The sequence below is a fragment of the Monodon monoceros genome, unplaced genomic scaffold, assembly GCF_005190385.1.
Source record: "Monodon monoceros isolate NGI ecotype Baffin Bay Population unplaced genomic scaffold, NGI_Narwhal_1 Super_Scaffold_2, whole genome shotgun sequence".
Taxonomy (NCBI): domain Eukaryota; kingdom Metazoa; phylum Chordata; class Mammalia; order Artiodactyla; family Monodontidae; genus Monodon; species Monodon monoceros.
Genome location: NW_021703776.1, coordinates 64,872,400 through 64,896,969, shown reverse-complemented (window position 1 = coordinate 64,896,969; position 24,570 = coordinate 64,872,400). Strand labels below are relative to the sequence as shown.

The 24,570-nt window shown below is 42.1% G+C and overlaps 1 protein-coding gene across 3 annotated transcripts in view; it reads left to right on the top strand.

Moving 5' to 3' along the window:
* LOC114902000 (engulfment and cell motility protein 1) overlaps positions 1 to 24,570 on the top strand; it is a 313,303-nt gene that overhangs the window by 148,419 nt on the left and 140,314 nt on the right. For all 3 annotated transcript variants that reach the window (XM_029234323.1, XM_029234321.1, XM_029234322.1), the window contains exons 5-6: positions 10,340 to 10,390; positions 19,487 to 19,656. In XM_029234323.1, coding sequence (XP_029090156.1) covers positions 10,340 to 10,390; positions 19,487 to 19,656 — 221 coding nt within the window. The remainder of the gene's footprint in view (positions 1 to 10,339; positions 10,391 to 19,486; positions 19,657 to 24,570) is intronic.

Genomic DNA, 24,570 nt, shown 5'->3' with positions numbered 1-24,570 from the left:
ATTTGAAAACATTATTTATAGAAGTGACGCATAGGCTTCACCAGACGGCCAAAACATCCATGACCAGGGGGCAAAAAGAAAGGAAAAAGAATCCCTGCCCTGCAGTGTTCCAGGCAGGGAGCAGGATGGCTTGACCTGTATTTCCTCTGCCTTCCCCCTTCTTGATCTGGCAGATTTTTTATGTTTTCATTACCCAGTACCTAAGCTGCCTCTTCTTCTTCTTTTTTTTTTTTTTTTTGTGGTACGTGGGCCTCTCACTGCTGTGGCCTCTCCCGTTGCGGAGCACAGGCTCTGGACGCGCAGGCTCAGCGGCCATGGCTCACGGGCCCAGCCGCTCCGCGGCATGTGGGATCTTCCCGGACCAGGACACGAACCCGTGTCCCCTGCATCGGCAGGCAGACTCTCAACCACTGCGCCACCAGGGGAGCCCAGCTGCCTCTTCTTTATGGATGATGTTTTGAGTCCTTCTCGTGTGCCAGCCAGGGTCTTTATTAGGACTGCCTAATTTAATGCCCATGACAACACCATATGGTCTAGGTGTGATGGTCTTCATGCAGCAGTGAGGGAGGCTCGGAGGTGTTGTCAAGCCCATGTATTAATTTACCGACTGTTCACTGAGCACCTGCTATAGGCCAGGCTCTGTGCCAAATGCCCAGGTGACAAAGCTGTCTGTGATGATGCCAAGGTTTGACTCAGGCCCGTCTGATGCCAATGTGGGGGAGGCTCACATCACAGCAGGTGATGTTCAGGATGACAGGTGACACCACACTGTCTCTTTGAAGCCAGCCAACAAGCAGCCAGCAAACTCGGTCACTCTTCCTTTTCTTGTGTTTCCATCCCACTTTGCTCCATAGCTCTCCTCCACTCTAAAGGTTTATGTCTCGTTCTCACTCCTTAGTCTGTTGTTTGCATCGGCTTTGCCTAGAATAGACCATGGAGTTGGTATTTTCCCAGCTGTAGCAGCAACCTTAGTGATCCCTGCCAATGCCACTGGAATGGCCCTTTAAAATCTTTCTTTTTTGCAAGCATGAGCTTTTTTCCTGTAAGTGCATCTCTCTTCTCCAGAACTTTGTGGATTTCTAAGACCACAGGCTCTAATTTGCCCATCACAACCCAGGTTTAAACATTTGCACATGTCATTTGATTGAGGGGTAGGTTAAAATTGATAGCAGGAGGGCCTGGCAATCAAGTCTCTATCTCAGATGAATAGAAAAATGGGACTGTAGGGCAAGGCCTGGTCGACGTGGTTCACCCCAGCTTGTGCAAGTCCTTCTGTCCAAAACCAGGGAGGTTGCTTTCTCCCCTAGAAACATAGCCAATGTTCGTTAGCTGGGTTGGGCAAATACAGTATCAGGCATTTTTCTTAATTTCTTTTGTTTTTTTCACATGTTGCAAGTGGAGAGCATTGTTCACCTGATTATCTACCTGGGCACCAGCATTTTATCAGTATCTACACACATATTCCATCAATTTGAACTCATACTGCAATACTGTTTTGCAGCCTACATTTCTCACTTGCTAACTAAAAAAATAATGCAGGAGGCTGCAAATAAGAAAAGAGTTTATTGGGGGTCTTAAGAATTGCAATTCGGAAGACACAGGTTGGGGTAACCCTGGAAGAGTGTTCTGGAAGAGAAAGAGTCAGGGGCTTATAAAGACAAAAAGCCACAGGGTTGTTAAAGTTTGCCTGGGGTGAGAACTGTGGTTGACTCTGACGTGAATCAGAAAATATTTGTCCTTAAGGAACCACAAGCTGTTTTAGGATAGGGGTCCAATAAGTCGATAGACCATCACAAGTTATTTTAGGATAAGGGCCCGATAAGTATCTTGAATTTCTGGCAGGTGTTCTGGATCCCTTCATCAGGTCAAAAGGTCAGATTCCATCCAGTCTGACATGTGCATAGGTCACACTTCCTTAAAGGCCCCCAGCTTCATTTTAGAGAGCTCTCTTCGCAGTACGGACTCCATTTTTATTTTCCTTTCACATACTTCACAATACAGTGTGACATGTTCTCATATTATTAAACACTGTCATACCAGCACTTTAATGGCTATATTATGTATCATTGGCCTGCTTTACCATTTTTATTTTAAATTTTCCTTCATATTAAGTGACATTTGGAAGATTTGGTATGTCAGTCAGGGTTCAGTCAGGATACAGTTAAAATATCATTATTTGAACTGGGGAAATTTAATTTAAAAATCAGTAACTAGTGGAATCTGTTAACTGCGAGCAAAGGGGTAGCAAAGGACTCTGGTGGGTCCCCAGAAGGAGCAGTTGTAGCAAAGTAGCTGTGGCCTCTAGTCTGAGGAGGAGAGGACAATTTAAGAACTAAAGACCCCCCAGGGGGCATGGCCCCCTTCCCCAGGGCTCTTCAAAGAGAGCATGGCTACCACAGAGGCATCACCACAGTGATGAAGGATGCAGGCCTGGGCTGAACTATGGGAGTGTGTCTTGCTGGAAGGTTGAGTAAGCAGAGCTGCTTGGAAGTGGCTTCTGGTAGGAGTAGGGCCTGAGGGTGGATCAGACCTGTGGACTTCTATACTTACTACTACTACTACTACTACTAACTACTGCTACTAAAATGGTGGCTCAAAAGAGAACTGCCTTTCTATGACCAGGCGGGATTATTCCAATGCTCTCTTTTGGGGAAGCTTAACATTCTCCTACGATGGCAAACGGGAAATGCTTGCAGGGTCCATCTCCAATATACAAAGTGAGGCCAAGAATGTTGGATTTAGGGTTGAGAGACAATAAATGAACAACTGAAACACTTGGGCTTGCTTTTAGTTGTATTTCTCTGTTATAAACAATGTTTCAGTGGACATCTTTTGTAAAATGTCCGCCTCTCTGATGTTTCCAAAGGAAAAATTCATAAAATTTGATTTTGATTTTTAAGGCTTTTATTAAACATTACAAAATAACCCATGAAAAATGTGTCTCTATTTACTGTCCTTCAGGTTATGTGTGGGAGGAAAGGCATATATTTTTGTCATAGAACTTATTACTCACTCACTAGCTTTTCGGTTCTTGGGTTTATCTATTGGATTGTGAACTTGGAGACTGGAGGTGCTCCGAGCCAGGAGTCCTATGGTTGGAGCCTGGGGTCTAACTTAGTAAGTGCCAAGCCCTGCAGTGATGGAGGCAGCTGTGTGTTGTTGGAACCCTCCACCACCTTGCCCAATCTCCTTAAATTACTCCCTTTCCATTCTAATTCACTGCTGCTGACAGATTTATTTCTCTGAAACATCCCCTTGGTCATAATGCTCAAAAGCCTTAAATGTTTCCTCTTTGTTCATTGTATTGAGAATAAAAGAGAAGTGAAGAGAATTGACCTTGGGTGCTGGGCCCTTGCTTCCATTCTTTTGATGAGGAAACTAAAGCCAATGGACTTGCCCAAGGTCACATGGGAAGTCAGTTGGTCCAGGCTCAACCTGGAGCTTCCTTCCTTCCAGTTCACTGTGCTTTCCAGGCTCCCAGACCCCTGCTGGTCAATTGTCCTCACCACCTTGTTGTTCTCCCAGCACAGCACCTGTAGTGAAAGAGAGTCTATGAATACACATCCGCATCCTTTGACACTCATACTATGTCTCGGCTGGTGCTTATCCCACCATCTGTATTGCCAGAAAGATCCCCATCACCTTCTGTGCTCAAGGGACTGGCTACTCTGACTGCAAGGTGGATTCCATCTAAATAGTGACCTGCCATTACTTTTTTTTTTTTTTTTTTGTGCCACACCACATGGCATGTGGGATCTTAGTTCCCCAACCAGGGATTGAACCCACACCCCCGGCAGTGGAAGCATGGAGTCTTAACCACTGGACTTCCAGGGAAGTCCTATTACTTTTTAACAGATTGGACTCAGTCAATTCTTATCCTATGGTGTTAGAGGGACACAGACGTGGACTGGGTTCTACCCTGAGCTTTTGGTCCTGGGGCCTGGACACCAGGTAGAGGCAGGTGTGTGCTCACTCCTGCCATATGAAAGTGGCTGAGGAAACAAGCATCTTCCCTGACTTTCTAAAAGGGTGCCTCTTTTTAAGCAGCAGTGAACATCTAATAGTGCCTGTTGCTTTAAGATAAGCATGTTCTTCTCCAGAAAAACACTCTTCTTTTTCTCTGTCTCCTACAAGTAGTTGATTAAAATGCCAAGGGAAGCAGGCATTCTCCTGCTGTTCCTCCCCTTGGGCTCACCACACCCCGTAGACTCCCTAGGCTCCTGCAGGCTGTCTGACCGCTTCGCTCCACTCCTTCCACCCAGGTCTTATTACAGGTAGAAAGAGAGCAAAGTGGTCCGGTTTGTGTTTACACAGCACAAATAAGTAGTTAATAGAATCTTACTTAACACCTGTCTTGTCTGTCTGCTCTTGGTTTGGGGAATTGTGTAAATGGTACATGGGTGCTGTGAAAAGTAAAATGATTAAAGAAACACAATAACTGAGAATAGAACCTAGCTAGAGGCTTGAAGAAAGAGTGGAACAGAAGTCAAATCAAGATCCTTCAAATCCACGGGTGATGATGAGCCATATGGGGCTGAGGAGTGGGGCGGGGGAGGAACGTGGTCCCTGATGGGAAGGACCCCCTGGGGAAGGCTGAAATATTAGTTACGGAAGATGTACATTTAGAATAGTTTGCCACCCTTTCTTCCTTATCCTTTTTCCCCACCTCACCTCTCAGCCTTTTTTTCCTGGCTTTTGTGGGTTCAGATTTATTTTAGGGTATTTCTATCCTCCTCCTCAAATGTTAGACCTGTAGTCCTCCGTCTAGAGGCATTGCTCTGTAACCTAGCAACCGGCATGTCATATGCGGTCCTCACTTATTTCCTTCAGCCCAGAGATCTGAAGATCATGCAAATAGACACATAAAGGCTGGAAAGGATCAGGTCTACATGCAAAATCAGTCTTTGTGATGATTGAGCAATGGATGCGAAGAACAGCCTTATTTCCTAGTAATACATCCAAAGTAAGGGCCTCATCACATCAGGAGAGAGAGACAGTGATAGACAAAGACAGAGCAAGGAGGAGAAGAAGGAGCCCAAGAAAAGATCCTGGAGCTTCCTGGACTTGTGGGGTTGTAAGTGCCCCCTCCCCCGCCCCCTCCCCCTCCCCCTCCGACCTCCTGCTTTCCTTGCTCAATAGCAGGAAGAGGGGTAGAATTTGGAATTTTTGACCAGGGAGTGATTCCTAATTTGTCTGGCTACATAGAAAGTTGGCATACTGAGATAAATTTCAGAGGGAAAAATATGACAGCAGTGACGTTTTTCTGCAGGATCTTATTATCCAGTCCACACAGAGGCCGAGTCACTGAGCTGATTCTGTGAAGAAACACAAAGGCATCCTCTCGAGACGCCTGTGAATGTCAGGGGCTAGTACAGTCTGCCACTGCTGGCTTAGGAGTAAAGGGGACAGTGGGGCTTTAGCAGGCTTTCACTGGGCCCCTTGTCATTCTTCCCGTGCATTGTGTGCCGTTAGGACATTACCCCGCAGAAATGTTCTTTCTGCTGCTTTCTCCTCCTCAGTTTTGAGGAGCTGGCATTAGTCTTGTTTGCCTCACTTTATTACCTCGAAATTCAGAATACTTACTCTAAATATGATGCATAGTCTTACGAATTAGACTGGGATGATTCTAAACTTTATTGTTCATCAGAATTACTTGGGAGCCTAGTGAAAATATAGAGTCCCAGGTCCCTGAGTGTGGGCTTGGCGAGCTGGGGAGTCCCAGAAATCTGCATTTTAATACTCATGGTGATTCTACAGCCAATGGTATGAAGATCCCATGAGAATCGGAGATTAAAGGCTGATTTCCTAGAGAGGGGCATGGGACAGTTTCTTGGCTCTGTGAGTTGATGGATACATTCTTCATTATTGCAGAATCCCCCTCTCCATTGAAGGGAGGGAGTTCACTTTTATTTTTTGTTCCTTCCCCATGTGCTTTTATATGTCATTTAGTGGTGTTCCTTGTCTGGCCCGAGAGAGGTGACCTTGACTCTGTTGAATGCTGATGGATAGGTCTTGTTGAAAGCTGCTTCCCAAAGGTCAGTGGCATAACCTGTTGATGAGGCAAAGCTGGCCAGTGTTTTAGTCACCTCACTAAGGGAGAACAGTACCAGGCCAAGCTGTGGCAGTGCCTCGGCAGGTAGAGGTGTATTGGTCAGGGTTCAACGAGAGGTGATGGTCAGCGGGTAGAGGGCGGCAGCCAATGGACAGGATAAGGAAGTACAATCACACACACACCCATACACACACACACAGCCCTTATTGAATGCTTGGAGGACTGCATCAAAGAAGGCCCCTCTGAAACAGACCTAGAGGCCTGGGACTATGATAAAAGAGTGAGTGGCAGCTCCCCAGCCTTTGATGCGGAGCCAGCTGTGTGCCAGACCTCCCTCCTCAGCCATGCTGGTCTGCTGATAGAAGAGGCGTACGGTTGCTAACTGTTATTCTGCTGGATATGTGCTGCTGACTTCCTAAAGTCTTAGACTCAGGATAACATAGATGGCACTATTATTTTTACTGATTGGATTACATATAGAGAGAGACTAGCTAAAAACAAATAAGCATACGCAGCACTGTGCTTTTTAGATGTTATTTTTGCACTAATGATAAACAGCTAACTTTTTTTCGTGAGTGTTTGCAAGGTGTTTGCCATTCTCTGCTCTAAGCACTTTAAATGGATTGTTTCAGTGAATCCTCAGAACAGCCTTAGGAGACAGGTGCTCTCCTTATTTTACACCTGAACAAACTGACACAAAGGGCAGCTGTGTCACTTGTAGCAGATTCCCCAGGTGAGAAGTGAAATGTGGATCCAACTGAGACTGTCCTATCTGGAAATCCAACTCTTAAATGATGCTGCAGTGTCTGGATGGAACTTATGAAATTAAGAGTAAGTCCAAGCCTTTTCCTTTGTCTACATCACAAGTTAGACAGCCTTGGAGAGCAAAGGGTGTCACAGTCTGTGGCAGACGAGGTGCAATCCAGGTGATTTTCCTGATAGAATAGTCTCTGAAGCAGATGTCTACCATTGCCTATTTCTTTCAGTTTATCTACCTTTCTGTCGGGACCTTAACGTTTTTAATGCATATAATAGTGGCTCTTCTACTTATCTTTTTTATTCCAAAATACAAAATGCTGATTAAGAAACATCTTTTTAGGGAAAAGGAAGAGACAGAGGGCAAATGGACTGCCGACTGGGAAGGGAGGCGTGCTGCTCCCGATGTAATAGTCCAGATCGCTCTCATTTTTGAACCAGTTCTAGGCCAGGCACAGATCATCTGTCACGTCTGGTTCTTACTACATTCTCTAAGCAATGAATTGTTCTTCCCATATTAGGGAAGAGAAAACTTAGATCAGAGTGGTTAAGTAGCTCGCACTGAGCACACACAGCTGGTGCGAGACGGAGGTCATTTGAACCCAGCCCTGCCTGTCAGTGGTTTTAACACTGCTTTTGTTTTAAACAATCCTCAAGACACTTTCTTCAAAGAGCTCCTACTTGGGTCCCAGAAAGTCAGGAGTCAACGTTGCGGGAGCCAACATGGGGGCCTGGAACTCAACTGCTTGAGGTCACCCCGGCCATACTCCCACCTGGTGCCCCATGCCCAGGGCATCCCAGGGAACACCTGGGAATATGCAGAGCATTTGTTAATACCATTCTTACTTCTTTGCTCTCATATATGTTGACCAGGTGATGCGCTCCCCCCCTTGAAGATAAATGCAAGGCCTAGATCTTCTTACCTTTTCCAGAGAGAGCACAGCATCTGGTGTCAGATATGCTCCCCACCCTGATGAGTGTGAGTCCGCCCTTCCCCCTCCATGATGTTGGGCAAATAATTTATCCTCTTGGTAGCTTTGGTTCCTTATCTTTAAAGTGAGCATCAAGTTATTATGATGGTTAAATAAGCATTCCAACAAAAACCAAAAACCCTCACCCCAGTGCCTTTCAATAAATGTTAGTTTATTGCTTTTATTAGGAATGCTTCATCGTCACTCCTAATTTTCATGAGGAGAGATTATTGCTAAACCCTCCTGGTTTCTTCATGCCCTCTTTCCCTACTTGATTCGTTATTTGGGAAGAATAAACTGGGTCCCCTTTTCCTCTTGGGAAGGAACTTGCCTTTGGTCTTACCTCAACGGGTATGTTAACCTGAGGGTTTAGTTATCTGTCAGCTGGTTCTCACTGTCAGCCTTGTGTTCCATAATCGCTAATAAAGGAGGTATTTTAGCCTTTCATCTTCTGACTCTCTTTCATTTAGAACCTGACAGGAAAGAGGTATGCTATGTGTTCGGCTTCCTTAATTCTATAATTACCGTTTGTGGTCTTCCTCTCCAATTCTCATAGAGGCATAGAATTTTAGAGTTGAAAGGAGTTTTTTATTTAAAAGACTGAAATTCATTTCACCATCTCATACCTGAGCCTGGCTGCCAGGTGGCTATTCAGCCCTTGCCTGCACACTTCAGGTAATGAGGACCTTGCTCCCTCAAGAGGTGGCCCAGGGTGTCTGGCTGGGGATGCTCTAGATTGCGCTGAAATTGCCCCAGGAAGGTTTGGATCCGGCAGTATGGAGTTTTCCGGCCTGAACTCAGTATAAAACGTTCAGATCAGGTTTTCTTTGGGAGAGAGTATTGGCCTGAAGCCTGTTCGCTTTCAGATAATTCTTTTACAGAATTCATTTTCCAATAAGTAGTCAGAATTGGCTGAGGGAGAGAGTGAGTGTTCTATGTGTTTTTGGCATCTCATCCTGAGGAATTTCCCAACGATTCAGCGTGCCTCCTGCATCCTGAGCAAAGTCTAGCTTGGGACTTGTCTGAAACGGCACAGAAGGGCCCACAAGGCACTTTATTAACCTCCTGGCCTCAGTGCTCCAGGGTGAGGGATGCGGTGCTGTGACTCCCAGAAGGCCAACTTCTGAAAGCTGAGCATGGTGCGTACTCTGGTGGCAGAAAAGAAAACTACCAGTGAAATTCTCCCTTCAGTGCCAAAGATGCTAAGTGAAAGTTTCAAGACACTCACCTCAAATACACTTGCCACGTGGAGGTGGACCGATTTGGGATCCGCTCGCTCATTTATGCTGTTTGTTCTTAACTTCAAGGCAAAATGCAGTAGGGACCATCAAATGTTAAGAAACCAGGTTCCTTTCTAACCTTTCATTTAAAAAAGAACAGCTTTATTGAGATATAATTCACGTACCAAAAAACTCACCTTACAAAGTGTTCAATTCATTGGATTTTACTATATTCACAGATTTTTGAAATCATCACCATAATCAATTTTAGAACATTTAATCACCCCCCAAAACCCCTGAACCCATTAGCACTCACTCCCAAATCCTCCTCCGCCAGCCCTTGGAAACCATTAATCTGCTTCCTGTTCCTATGGATTTGCCTCTTCTGATACATGGAATCATAAAATATGTGGCCTTTGCCTCTAGATTCTTTCGCTTGATGTTTCCAAGTTTCATCCATGTGGTAGTGTGTATCAATACTTCATTTCTTTTTATGGCCTAATAATATTCCATTATATGGATTTACCACATTTTGTTTATCTAGTCATCTGCTGATGGACATTCAGGTTGTTTGCACTTTGGGCTATTATGAATAACATTTCTATGAACATTCATGTACAAGTTTTTATGTGGACATACAGTTTCGGTTCTCTTGGGTGTATATGTAGGAATGGTATTGCTGGGTCATATTCCCTTAATAACCTTTTAAATTGCTTTTTTTGATTCCTGTCCTTGGGCCCCGTATTCCTGTTTTCTGGGTTTATATTCACTTCCTCTGTACTGAATGCTGTCCATGACTTGGTATAAAGAAACAGAACAGAAATAGACTCACGGACTTTGAAAACAAACTTATGGTTCCCAAAGGGGAAAGGTCGGGGAGGGGGCGAGGGATGAGTTAACAGCATGGGATTAACATATACACGCTACTATATATAAAATAGATAATCAAGAAGGACCTACTGTATAGCACAGGGAACTCTACTCACTATTCTGTAATAACCTATATGGGAAAAGAATCTGAAAAAGAATGGTTACATGTATATGTATAACTGAATCACTTTGCTGTGCACCCGAAACTAACACAACATTGTAAATCAGCTATACTCCAAAATAAAATAAAAATTAAACAAAAAGAATTGAAGGGAAAAAAATAAAGTTAATACATCTGGGACCCAGTTTAAAGTTCTTTGTGAAATAACTAAAAATTACTCAAGTGAGAATAAGCTGAATCATATGAATGCTTATTATATAGAGCCTCTGCTAGATTATACTTAACTTTGTTCTCTTCTTTCCCAAGCGTCCACTTGAAGATTTACAGAGATTTTTTTTTTCTTTTCCAGAATCGCAATGAAATAAAAAATGGCACTATCCTTCGATTAACCACATCTCCAGTAAGTTGATCTTTGTTTGTAGCTTTCTAGTAAAGTCTTTGATCTGCAGTTTGTTAAAGGGATTATGGGATGTTAATTTTTCACGGTGACTTTTGTGTGAAACAAAAGACCTTTGGACGGTCCTCATATTCTGGACTGGCAGGAATGCCCCTCCTTCTATTTCCCATTACAGAAAGGGCAATTTTTGTTCCAGGTTATGTGCAAGTAAATTGATCTTAAGGTTTGAGCTTTGGGGTCATCTCAGCAATTCTCATATTACAGATGGGATAACTCAGCTGTACTGATCGGTTTTTACCTACCTGTCCACAGATCCACCTAAGGCCATCTGAACAAATTCAGACAACAAACAAAGGAAATAAAACTAGAGACAGCCCGTTACTTCCCTTTGAAGTCAGAGGGTGTGTCTGTGTGTGAAAGAGAGAGAGTGTTTAAGCATTTTCTAGTTTTGGTCAGTTATTATGACAATTCATAAAAATATAGTTTAAGAAATGTTTGCCACTTAACGCTGTTTCACTGACAGCTGATTCTAGGAAAAAAAAAACAAAACACTTTAAAGTCTTCCAGATAAGAGCTGCTAAACAAAATGCTGCCGTATATTTAGATTACTATAGCTGACTGTGTTGCTCATCTTGATCTTTCTTGCTGGCTTATAGATACTTTGGGTAGTAACATTAGCATATTTAAACTACGTATTTTTCACAGTGCATTTTACCGCTCTCCTAAAAAAATAATCTGCACAAAATACACCAAGTGTTACTATTTTCACTCTGCATATGTGATGAAAACTGTGTCTAGCTCTCATTTTCAGTTTCCACTGAAGCCATGTGGTAGGCTAAAAATAAATTTAAAAATTGGGAAAAGCATCTGGCTAAAATTAAATTGTGGGTACTGTAACCACCACAAATTCTTCTTGTCGAAAATTACATTAAGAGAGGCTTACAAACTCCTGAACATTTTACCCAGTAACATTTCGAGCCTAAACACAGTGATGGACTCCATAAGAATATGCCACTGGTGTTGGCTGAACTGTCTTTTGGTACCTTCTTTTCCACTTAATGGGAATTATGATTCATACTCATTTTTCAGGGGCTACATGATGAGCTGAGACGTTTTTGTCTGCCTTAGCATTGATCTTCTTACTTTAGTCAGCATGAGTTCATGTTAATTTGACCTTTAGAGACCATGGTTTCATTTGGGTTTTGTAGTTCCTATTTATCCTGCTGAAATTATTCACCTGCTTGATGGGCAGAAAGAGTACACCTTGCCTTTTGTTTCATCTCAGAATTAGAAAGGCACTGCTTTTTGTTAAAAATCTAGGTCTTCACTAATTGAAGTCAGTTCTCTTTTTTATTTGCCATGGGTTCATGAACAAAATTTCTGCAGCGCTAAGCTACCCCTTGAAAGAATGTTAGGTGTTGGGCAGGGTGGAGTTTGTCAGCATCTGGAACATCAAGTACTAGCACCATGGCATGACATGGCATCACTGGGGACAATGGAGCTTGTGCCCTTCATATACCCAGCACGGTGAATGGAGAGATGTGGAAGCCAGTGCACAGGGCAATATTATACGATGGAATTCACTACAAGAGACTGGTTTACATTTTCCAGAGGACAGTGGTCCCCAAACCTGAATCGTTGGTAGAATTTTTAAAATGCTGATGTCTGAGCCTTTAAAGAGAAGCTGAATGATGGTATCTAGGAATAGGGTCCAGGCACCTGCAGTTTAAGTAAGCATTTATGATTTGACTGTAGCCACAGGGTATAGAATTGGGAATTACATTATAATCAAGATAGTTTGGATCTGTATCACTTGTTGCTGGTAGATTTTTTTAAAAATTACTTTGTGTTTGACTGAAAAATATGGGTCAGCATATGCTAACTCTTTCACTTTTTACATACACAATAAAAATATATTTTAAAAAATAGCTGTCTCTATTACGTTTGCTAGGAGGTATTAGAGTACCATAAAGAAACTGGCAAGCAGTGTTGCGCTAGATTTTACAAGTCCTTTCATCTACCTCAGCTGAACTCTCCCAGTAGCCAGAAAAGACGCACACATGCCCACACTCGATACACACATGCATACACACACTCTTGTTTTAGGCAATGTGCAGCTGGGCTGAGTCTCACCTCCACTCTATCAGTGATGGTATTTTTGTTGATGGATTTATTTTCAGTCCTCCTCTATATAGAACTATCCTTTCTGGATTGTTCCTAACAAAATAGGGCATTAATAAGAGAAGATCGAAGAAAACAACCTGCATTTTTATTCTTTTAAAAGTCCGACACTTGGCTGATGGTCTTCCTCTACATTGCACATCTTTAGACAGTCTCTCTAGTGACCATCTTAAACATGTATCTTTTTTAGGTGTCCTATCCTTATCCATCTCTCCAGTATCATGAAAATCTAGCCATGAACATACTCAGGGAATGTGTGCAAATGTGTGTGAATTTCTGAGCATTTCAGGGTTTGGAGACCTTCAGATTCTGCAGCTAAGTAGTGTTCCCTTGTACCTGCCACGATAATAATACCTATGGAAATCTAACCTGAGGTCACATGTTGCATAAAGCATATTTTACATAAATTTTGGCTATTGTTCCTATCAGAAGAAGCTTGTGTTCCCAGACCATTGTTTTCACTTTCCTGAAATTTTTGTTTTTAAAAGTTTTCACAGTAAATATATTTGTAGTCTTGGAGTGTGGAAAGCCACTTTAAGTAGGACACAGAACCCAGAAGTCATAAAGAAAAGATTGATAAATTTGACTACCAAAAAATAAAAACAACCCTACAGAACCTTCATGTTTGGAAAGAATTCCAGAAACAAAGTCAAAAACAGCAAATTAAGGAAAACAATTGGCAACATACATGGTAAATAGAGGGCTAATTCCTCAATTTGCAGGATCTCTTATGAATAAATTAACTGCCCCCAAAACAGATGGCCAAAAGCTATAAACAAAAATGATTTCTTTCTCTCTCTTGATCTATAAATCTCTGTATATAGTCTATCTATAGATATGTATAGATAGATGGATCTATATAGATCTATATATGGCTATTTAGCTATAGCTGTATAGATCTATATAGATATAGATACATATGAAAGAAAAAACTCAATCTTTCTCTCAAAAGAGATGAAAATCTACACTCCTAGATAATCAGGGTGTGAGGCAAAGACGCTGTGGTGTCAAGAGTATAAATTGGTACAGCCTCTTTGGAGGGCAACTTAGCTGTATCCACCCAAGCTTAAAATACATATGTCTTTGTCCTAACAATTTTACTGCTGGGAATTTATCCAATAGATAGACTCACAAAAGCACTGCAGGACACACACACACACACCATACACACCCATACAGGGCTGTATGCATCATTGCTTTCAGTAATCAAAAACTGAAACCTGTTAACTGTCTATCAGTTGGGACTAGTTAAATGCATTAGGTAATAACCATGTGATAGAATACTGTGTAGCTGTAAAAAAGAATGTGTCATGCTGCCTCAGGGGCATCTAAAAATTTTATTATTAAGTGCAAAAGCAGGTTGCAGAACACTGTGTATGGAGTGACAGCGTTATGCACAGGGAAAGGAGGTGTATGTATGTTGATAAAAGGATAAAAATGATTCTCAAGGGACACAAGAAACTGTTAACATTAGGCTAACTTTATTTATCATTTTATAACTTCTGGTAGTACTTACATATTTCTATACCATGTGCTGGTGTTATTTTTAATTAAATAAATACACACACAAATACATATCATAATGTCACTACAGTATACAAGAGGTGAATCATAACATTCCATGCTAAAACCATTCCAGTATTCCAACCTATTAGATTTTTAAGAGCCGTTTTATATACGACCCGAGCTCTTCTTGCCTTTTATCCCTCATTTGGCCCGTGTGGACATATTAAACAAAACTGCTCATCAAGTGTCTACTGTTGCTTTGTCAGCTCTAAGCATAACCCTGCCTTTCTGTTCTCTCTCGTTTGGAGAAATGATATTAGAGGCATCTGGGTCAGAGGGCTTGTCACACTGATTTTGGGGGCCAGTTACCCTAGCGAAAAGAAAAGCAGTGTTATCTCAGTCACTCTGTGGATTCAGGTTATCAGAGATTCTTAACAGGGAGGCCATTAAAATTTTTGGAACCAATTTCTCTCCACGGAGCTGAGAAACTTGAAAAGAATTGTAAGCTGTCTTAAGTTCTATTTCTCTCCATTGCCCAATGAGCCTAACTCAGAGAGAAGCCAGTGGAGGCTTTTAGGCAGAGGAGTGACAAGATCACTCTGGCTGCTGCCCAAGAACAGACTGTAGGTGGCAGGGGGACAGGTTAGGAGTTCAGTGCAGCAGTCCCGGCAGGAGATGAAGATGGTGCGGGCTGCCTGCGTTGTAAGGATGCGGAGGGTCTGAAGGAGTGTTAGAGGGCAAGCGCTAGCACTTCCTGATACTTTGGATGTGGTGCCCCTTGAGAGAGGCTGCGAGGATGGCCCGGTATTTGGGCACAATAAACAGTAGTGCTGTTTACTGGAACAGAAAGTTTGGGAAGGGGAAAATGAAGAGTTCGAGATGCCTGTTATGTGCCCATGAGCACAACATGTCAACCAGGCAGTTAGGAATGTGTGTCGGGCAGCCTGGAGAATACAGGTGTGCCAGCCATCACAGGTACGTGGCGTGGAAGGCCATGCGCTGGGTGAGGCTGTCCGCCACAGGGAAGGCAGGGCCCTGGGCACACTCTCAGGTTTGGAGGAGGCCAAGAAGCCAACAGAAGAAAGTGCCTCAAGGAGAAAGAAAGGAACACTTAGGTGTGCTGAAGGCTGCTGAGACAGTAGGAAGATCAGATGAGCGAGGAGGGTGTGCTGCACAGAGGTATTGGTAGCATTATGGAGCTGCTGTCCGCAGAGGTAGGGGTGAGGGTGGAAGCCTCGTGGAGGTGAGGAGAAGAGAGATTATGAGGTGAGGTGAGTTGCAGCTTTAGACCCACTCTTTATTCCAGAACTTTTGCAGAGAGTAGAAGCAGTGAAATGAGGGCCTGGCTGGAAGTGAATTGATTGGCTCAATGTACGAAGGTTTGTACATTTCTGTTTGTTTTTTTAAGACAGGACCAACCTATTAGATATGTTTGCAGCTGGAAATGATCCACTGCAGGGAGAGAAACTGATGTACGGGTGAAAGGGGGACAAAATAGAAGCAGAATACCTGAGAAGGTGAGAGGGTAAGGGCTCTAGAGATGCAGGGAAAGATTGACCTTGGATAGGAAATAGGGGCCAGGTGCATAGAATCAGGGAGAAGCAAAGCGTGAGAGTAGAGACCCTGGGCTGTGTCCTTGGAAATAAGAAGATGAAGGAACTCTGGCTGTGCTTTTTGAAGTAGGAAGGTGCAGGAACTCCTGGCTGATCGCTTTGATTTCCTCAATAAAATGTGAGGCAAGATCACTGGTGTGAGGGAAGCAGGGGATGGGGGAGTTTAAGGAGAGAAGAAAAGGTGTGAAGGAGTCATTTTGGAGGGACATCGCAGACATCCTAGGAAAGCGTAGTCTGATTGCTGGGCAGTATTGAGTGTACATTTGAAAATATCTGTGAAGGACATTTTAGATGACTTCTTAATTGGTATCATGGACCCGGAACCATTCTGGAAGTTTCTTGGGAATAATTTTAAGTAGGAACTTAAAGAATAGAGATGGTAAATACCTGGCACACTTCTACCATACATACCCGTTCTGTGTTCACCTGTGATCACTCGGAGGCTGTTTCCCTCTGAGCCCGGGCCCAGAACTTTCTCAGCCCAGGACATTAGGCAGTCACACTGAGCTGTTTGAGGGGCTCAAGGCGAAGCTTGTTTTCTATCCTTAGGACAATGCCAGAAAATAAAACTTACTATCTGATACAATCACCCATATAGCTGCTAGACTCTAACTGCTTGAAAAATCAGAACTAAGGTTATTTTATGTTTTAATAATGTAGATTTTCCCCCAAACATAAAAATATCGCAGACTCATGGAATATTTGAAAAGTGAAGCCTGCTACAAAGCATTATGTAGAATATTACACTTCATAAATAACAATGGGTCATATCTTGATTTGTTTCCTTGGGTTGTATTTATGCAAATATGTGTGCATATATATTCATTTATTTCTTCATGCATTTAGTGGAATTTTTTTGAACTCCTGGTAAATGCCAGGCTCTGTTCTAGGTACCGGAAATAAGGTGGTGAGCAAATTTGACATATTTCTTCTTCTCCTTTATGTTCCACTGGATACACGCCCACACCCATACACATATACCTCTGCCCCTCAAACAAGAAAATATATTTGCATCCTCCCCTTTCTCCTAATATTCCATCATGAAGATGTGCCCATGCTATCCTATATTCTCTGAAAGTTTCATTTTTAATTCCATATGATATTTCATCCTATGACTATATCATGAGTTATTTAACCATTGTCCTATTGTTGAACATTTTGGTGGCTTCCAGAGTTTGAATATAATGCTATTTTGAGAGCTCCAAAGGTACCACACATCTGTCTAGATATCTAAATGCATCCTTTCAGTCAGGGATGCTCATCACCACCCAGGATTCCTCCAGCTCTGCTGCTCATGAGCTCCTTAGGCCGCCTGGCCCAGTCTGCTTGCCTGTCCTCACCTCCTTCCACTTTCTCCTTTGCTCTCCAACCCCAGATACACTGGTCCTCCTTCTGTCCCTCCAGACATGACAGACTTGTTCCTCCTGTACCTCCTTTGTACTAACCATTCCTGCTGCCCAGAATATCTTCCTCGGCCCTTGCCTGATGTGCCTGACTCCTTGTCAATCAGATCGCTGCATCAATGTTGCTTTTTAGGCTGCTTGTCCCTGAAAACCACTCCATTTTAAAAAGCCACCCGTCACTATCTCATTCCTCTTTTAGGTTTGGCTATGAACTCATCGATATTTAATGTCTTCCTGTTAATTTGTTTTATTGTCTTCCCCCCACCTCGAGGACGTAAGCTCCAGGAGGGCAAGAGGCTTGCCTCCTGTTCGTTGCAGAATTCTAAATATATAGAGCAGCGCCTGGCTCAGAGTAAGCTTCCAGGAGTATTTGTTGAATCAGTGAGTGAGGGTTCTGTCTTTGATTTTGAAGGGGCATAGCTGCCCAGGCTCTATCTTAGCTCCAGCATGGACAAGCTGTGTGACCCTGGGCAAGTTACTTAACTTCTCTACACTTCCATTTCCTTTGTAAAATGAAGATAATGAAAGCTCCTGCCTGATAGATTGAATGAAGTCCTTCAGGAAGATATTTTGAATAGTGGCTCATAAAAAACACTAGGTGGGAATTCCCTGGCAGTCCAGTGGTTAGGACTCCGCACTTTCACTGCCGAGGGCCTGGATTCGATCCCTGGTCGGGGAACTAAGATCCTGCAAGCCACTCAGTGCGGCCAAAAACTGAAAATCACGAAGTAACTGTCAGCTGTTTTTATTAGTGGTATTAACAGCACCAAACACTATTAATTTGACAATGAAATCATTTTTGAGTCCTCATTATTATCATAATCTCTATAGTAAATGCAGACTTCCTGCTGGGAGAAAAATGTATTTTTCAAGGAATTCAAAGTGACTCACTTGGTTTAAATATTGTATGTTACTGTTAATGCTGTATCTCCATTTGAAAATTTTGGAGAATGGTACATCTTTGAACAATGTAGAAAGATAAAGTGATTCTCCCTTTCTAAAAAATGGAATTTAGGGTTTGAGCCATTTGTCAGCTATGTGGGTATCAGTGAATGAGTAGGAAAGGTTCTTATTCTCCTGCACCTTCCTTTGCTTCCTTCTTCTATTCTAGTTTCTGATGCAAAGTGTCAAGTTTTGGTTATAATTACATGGGAGACCATAGTATATGTCTCTGACCAAGTGATAGCAGTATGGGTTTCATCTGTCTTGGTCACTGAAAGATTGCATTGGTTTCCCTGCTGAATCCCCTTCTTTCTGCGGGGCTGCTTCCAGGTGACAGTGAAAGGAAGCTGGACAGGGAGGAAGGGGGCACTTGGGGTGGAGTCCCTTTGCTCTCAGTTCCTGTGTGGGTTCTGTTTTTCCTGCTCTGCAATCTTAGCCCTGTTATAGTTCACATGGGGCTCCTCTGACATTTCTAATCAGTTTCTGTTTGGGAGAAGATGCCTCATTGTTGGGGTCAAATATACCTTCTTCCCCTTTCTCTGAAATATGACAAGTTTCAAAGGAGAATATGAGAATGGCAGAGTGCTTCAACCATTGCGGTTTTGAGTTAATAACTACAAAGATATTCAGTTATTTCTATTAAGCAAAAACACAGGCAGAAAAATTTATTATCTTATTTTTCCTACTTTCTGTCCCAAATGAAAGGTAGATATGGAAACCTTGACTGGGTGAATGAGAAATACAGAAGACACATTATTATCTAGAAGTTCAGCTCCTCCAGTATACTTCTGTCCTGCATGTAGAAGCAACATGCAAATGCCTTAAAAAGGGGAACTTTTATGGGAGACAAAGCTGCTAATTTGGTTGCGTAATTATTTTGTTTTAAATTCACGCAGTAAATAGCTAATGCACGTGAAACACGAGTTGTTGAAAAGTGGAATTTACAAGCCCCATTGTGTTGTGCTGGAAGACTTTCCGAAACCCAGAAAGATGATTTGGGTGTCTAATGAAGCTTTTGAACACTGTGTGTAGGCAGTTATTACTCAAGAGTATTGACTGAATGGGTGAACATGCTGTATAAATTTGTGTAATTGCTTAATTAAGCAAATAGCTTTCTGTCATTTATAGATAATAATTTTACTTAAAAAGTAAACATTCTCCCCTCCGCACTGCCATACCGGCTCCATTTCTGGGGTTTTACTGTTCTTGGGTTCTTGCTTTTCCTTGAGATGGGAATATGGGTCCTGTCAAGAGGGCAACTGATTCCCGCTGTGAAATTGACAGGCATTGCCTGAAGTTGGAATCATTATGGTTGGAAACCTGCCCTTGGTTTGTAATACTCATCTGGTCTTGTGCTTTTGGCCTTTGAGTCTTCATTTCTCAATGAGATGCTAATATTTTGTCTGTTGTGGTTTCCTCCGTGAATACTGTGCTTTGTTTTTGTCCCCGGTGAGGCTCAAAACGCCCACCAGCTCCATGAACGAATCCAGTCGTCGAGTATGGACGCCAAGCTGGAGGCCCTGAAGGACTTGGCCAGCCTCTCCCGGGATGTCACGTTTGCCCAGGAGTTTATCAATCTGGATGGCATCTCTCTCCTCACGCAGATGGTGGAAAGCGGCACTGAGTAAGCATCTTTTACCTAGACTTCCAATCTGTCCTGTACTTTGTAACGTTTTGGGTATTTGTTACTTTTCTTGTACTTGCAATTTCTAGTTTTAAATGCCAGAAATTGTCTAGGCTCAGGGAAAAAAAAATGGCGTTTAAGATAATGTGTGGGCTGAGGTTTCGTAATGTATCACTATGTTCTCCATCCACCAACTAGCCATTATCTAAGACGATCTCTGAAATTTTAGATTTATAAGGAAAAATATTAGTCATTATCTCTAAGGGCCTTTCCAACACAAATTATAATTCTTCAAAATATAAATCCCTCACATCCTTTGCTTATCCCTAAAAAAAAATTTCCTTCCCTGACTCCATTTTTTTTAAAAGTTAGAACACCTCCTTATGTTTCAAAGTCTTAAACCAGGTCGAAATGACATCCCTAAAGTAATTTTTTAAAAAATTAACACTTGACTGATGAAATACATGTCCTTAATCATTTATGATTAAGTACAATAAACATTTATTAGATACCCATTGTGTGCAAAAAAGTGGAAGTTGGGAAAATTTTAAATGATGTGAACCTTGCCATCTAAATATTTATGGAGGCAGAATTCAGTTGAGGTACAATTCCTCCTGAGGGCTGGGAGTCTAGAGGTTGGACCAGTTACAGCTCATGGAACCTTATGGGGGGTGGGGGGGAGGTATCAGTGAATGGGCCTTGAAGGAGTTTGAGTTCTACCATGAGCAAGGAAGGAATGGGCATTGGGGAGCTCACCTTCTCAGGGTAGGGTTTGATTTCTGGTGTGATTCTCTGGCTACAGAGCCAGATGGGTCTAGCTTTTACATGTGTGGACAGATAACTCCCTTGACCACAGAATACCAGGGTAGGGTCCACAGGACACTGCTCATTTCCGTATAGTCAGGTGCAACTGGTGAAGACTGTTAGAGCATACCAGTTAGAGCATGTGAGAATGCTGAGCCAGCTAACTACATAGTAATTTGCTAAATCAATAATGTGCAGAGTTGAGATAGGCATTTGTTAGGAAAGAATAAATAGCATTTAGAATTGGGGTGTAAACCTGGGCCAGTTAAATCTCTCTTCAGTACGTGGTGATTTAAAGAATGACCTGCTGACTGTACATGGTAGAGACCTATCTTGACCCACTCCCTTCCTTCCTTCCTTTCTTCCTTCCTGTCTCCTCCTACACTTGGCATTATTTAGCCTCTGTAGTTGGCACTAATGAAGATTCTTTTTTTTCCCCCTCATTCAAAGAGAGCATGTTTCATAATAGCAAGAATATCTCCTGTATAAGAACGTTCTCTAGAGTTTGGAGTTGGAGGCCTTCATAAAGAAGTAGAGAAAATATCTAGGAGTGAATGGGGGCAGGGGAGTCAAATCCAAGAGGACTGGCAGGCAGGACTGGGTGATCTGGAAAGGCTCAATTGTAGACAGGTATCATTTATTTTTTTGACGATGACTAAAACTCTGCTCATTACATTTTTGGCAAACATCAGCTTAGAGTAGGGCAGAGAATCTCAAATCCTGGGTGTTACCAGAATCCAAAGTGGTTACTGAAAAATTGGGGTTGGAGCTTGAAACAGCTTGAGGAAAGTTAAATTAGTTAAAGAATCCAAGAGACTGGCCCAAGGAAAAGGAGAAAGAGGGTTCTGTCTTTGTTGGAAGCTCCAGCTGAAATCTAGTGTAGCGTGTGTCAGATCCCTCATTCCTTGTTACTAGTGAGCAGTGGATTGCGAGTTGCGATTACAACCACCTTCCCTGGTAACTGTGGACAACTTCATGGGACTGCCACATGTGGTAGGCCCCTCTTCACGCCCACCACTGCTTCTGGTGGGACAGTGAGCCCTGGGAGCTTCTGCCTCCATCACATTTACAAGGTGTTAGATAAAAATGTAAAACTGTCCTCATGTTTATTGATTTATCTAAGTCCCAGCCATTGATGTATCAAAAACACTGCATCAGAGCCAGTCATAATGGAACCTGCTAATATTGGGTGGTTCTGCCACAGATACCTAAGTATCCAGGGGCTTAAGCTCTGGAATATTCAGAATGACATTGTGTTAATACTTCCAGATTTATCAGAATTGCAATTATAATTACAATTACAGTGGTATATACGCTGAAAGCCAGAGTCCATGTGATATGCGCCCTGAATAGAGGACTGGAGCTGAGCTCCAGTACCTCTGGAGGTTGGCAGTTATATATTCGACAGTGAGGGAAAATGCATGTTAGGGGCTTTACTTTTTTAGTTTCTCATTATATTTGTTTGCTAGTGCTTCCATAACAAAATAGCACAGACCAGGTGGCTTAAAGAACAGAAATTTATATTGGCACAGTGCTGGTGGCTGGAAGCCCAAGATCAAGGTGTTGGCAGGCTTGGTTTCTTCTGCAGCTCTCTCCTTGATTTGCTAATGGCCACCTTCTTGCTAAGTCCTCACATCATCTTTCCTCTGAGCACAAGCATCCCTGGTGTCTCTTTGTGTGTCTAAATTTCCTCCTCTTATAAGGACACCAGTCAGATTGGATTAGGACACACCCTAATGACCTCATTTTAACTTAATCACCTCTTTAAAGGCTCTATCTCCAAATACTGTCCCACTCTGAGGCACTGGGGGCAGGGATTAGACATATGAATTTGGGGGGGGGGGACACAATTCAGCTGAGAAGACTCATCAAAGGGACACTCCCACTTTGTGCTCCAGAAGAGAAAGAGTAAAAACTGATACTATGTATTGTCTTGTCAACATTAGGACTTTTCATCTGTGCTGTTGCCTTACTCTATAATTCATCTTGACTTACTGAGTGACCCAAAGACTGATCACTGGGGACAGGAGGTCTGAATTATATCTCTATGTTTCACATGTTAATACTGAATTTACTTTATGTGAACCACAGTGACTGAATTCTTTTTTTTCTATAGTGTATCATCCTCATTAATATTTTAATTATTTATAATCTGTAAGCCATCCCAATTTGTTACATGCAGCCAGATTTCAGACAGATGAGCAAAACTCAAGACCAGATCTTGGGTGAGTTCCGGTTTGCATTGTCTCTTACACTTTCCCATCACACTATGTTACTGGGAAGGGATGATGTCTCTCTGAATCGCCTTGGTGTGTGTCCTCGTCACCATTTTATATAAGTTATAGGTCATGCTACACTTAGGGATGGAGGAAAGAGGGCACTGGAGCTGTACAACCTCCTCCCTTCCTTCTGCAAGGTCCTGCAACTCATGCTAAGAAGCTGCTCATTTAATGCACAGCTATTTTCAGATCTTTTGCTCAGATGAAAAAGAAAAGAGAAAGATACTTTTCTTATAAGGAAACCTGGCTTCTCAATTAAACTTAAACAAGACTTTAATTAATTAACAGGAAACCTCTGGAATATAAACTGCACAAATTAAATAGACCCTACAATTTGGAAGGCATTTACTTTTGACTCCTGGGCAGACTTCCATCTGGGAAAGGCAGAAGTTTCCTGAGCAGGACCTGTGGAAACTTAGGAAACACTGAAGAAATGTAGCTGGAATTTTTCTGCTTACTTTGAGCTGTAATGAGATTCAAAGATGGACTTGCCTGTTTGCCATTGCCCAAGGCTGAGCTTTTAAAGGTCTCTCTCTAGCTGGTACCAGTAGTGACGATGGGGGGAAAATTAGCCACAAAGGAGCAAGGGGAAGTGTCACTTTGGCAGAACACAGTGTCTAAAACTTGAATTTTAATTTTTCCATTCTTGTGGAATTTTGAAATTCCATGTCTAGTTTCAGCTTGAAACATCGATGTAGAAGCAAATAAATTTGTGGGGAAACTTGTTTCCCCAACCTGAGCCAGGAAATGGTGCCCATTAAGGAATGGGCAGTGGTTTTTTGTAAAGATTTCTCAGAAATTGTATATTTTATTTTATTTGAAAGAAAAAATATTGTACCTGCAACTCTAAATCCATTGTAGTGAATAGCACTGCTTTTCTTTGGGTTTTAACGAAACACTGTGTTCTTCTTCTATGCTGCTATGCACATAGACAATTGGACGGTTTACCCTGTGCCCTTCTACTGTTCACCCATCAGAAGAACAGGGGGAACATTTCCAAGAATGAAAGGATCCTTATAGTTTCCCACTTGGCAACATGACAGGAAAATTATGCCCTTGGAATATGAGTAAGCAGTAGCAACACTCTGGCAGAAAAGTTAAGAGTGAAAGAAATTAAATTCACATGTTTACGAAAAACTCATTTTTTTTGAATTAGCTTTATCTCCTTAATAAAATAAATATATTTATTGTTTAAAAAATAAGTGTAAAAACAAAACAAAACAAAACAAAATAAGTGTAAATAAGCAGAAGGAGGAGAATAAGAGTCATTTGTAATCTGCCTTTCCAGAGACAAACATTTTTAACATCTTGGTGTATATTGTTTTTGTATATTCTTTTAGATACACACACACACATACACTGGCTTTACAAAAGTAGAATTATATTATTCATGCTCTCTGTAGCCTGCTTTTTGTACCTAACAATATTCCCATGTGATTAAATATTATTCCCCTCATCATTTTTGTTATCTGCCTATTAATTCATTTTTAAAGCTCTGTTGAGGTACAATTGATACGCAATGTAATAGGAGAATTCGAAGGATATGCAGAGTAGAGTTAACCATTCCTCTGTTGTTGGATATTTACACTGCTTTCAGGTTTTTTCAGGATTATGAACATTCTCTCATCAGTTTTTCTTTCAGCAGAATCTCTGTGAATATTTATTCTGTTGGAATAAAATTCCTGATTCAGAGGATATACACATGTTGAAGCTGTGTTAAATTAAGAACAGCCCCATAGCTTGTTGACATGTCCTAATTTGTACTTTACCATTCATGTCGGGGGTATGTCCATTCCTAACACCCTGGGCAATACTGGGCTGGCGTTTCCTT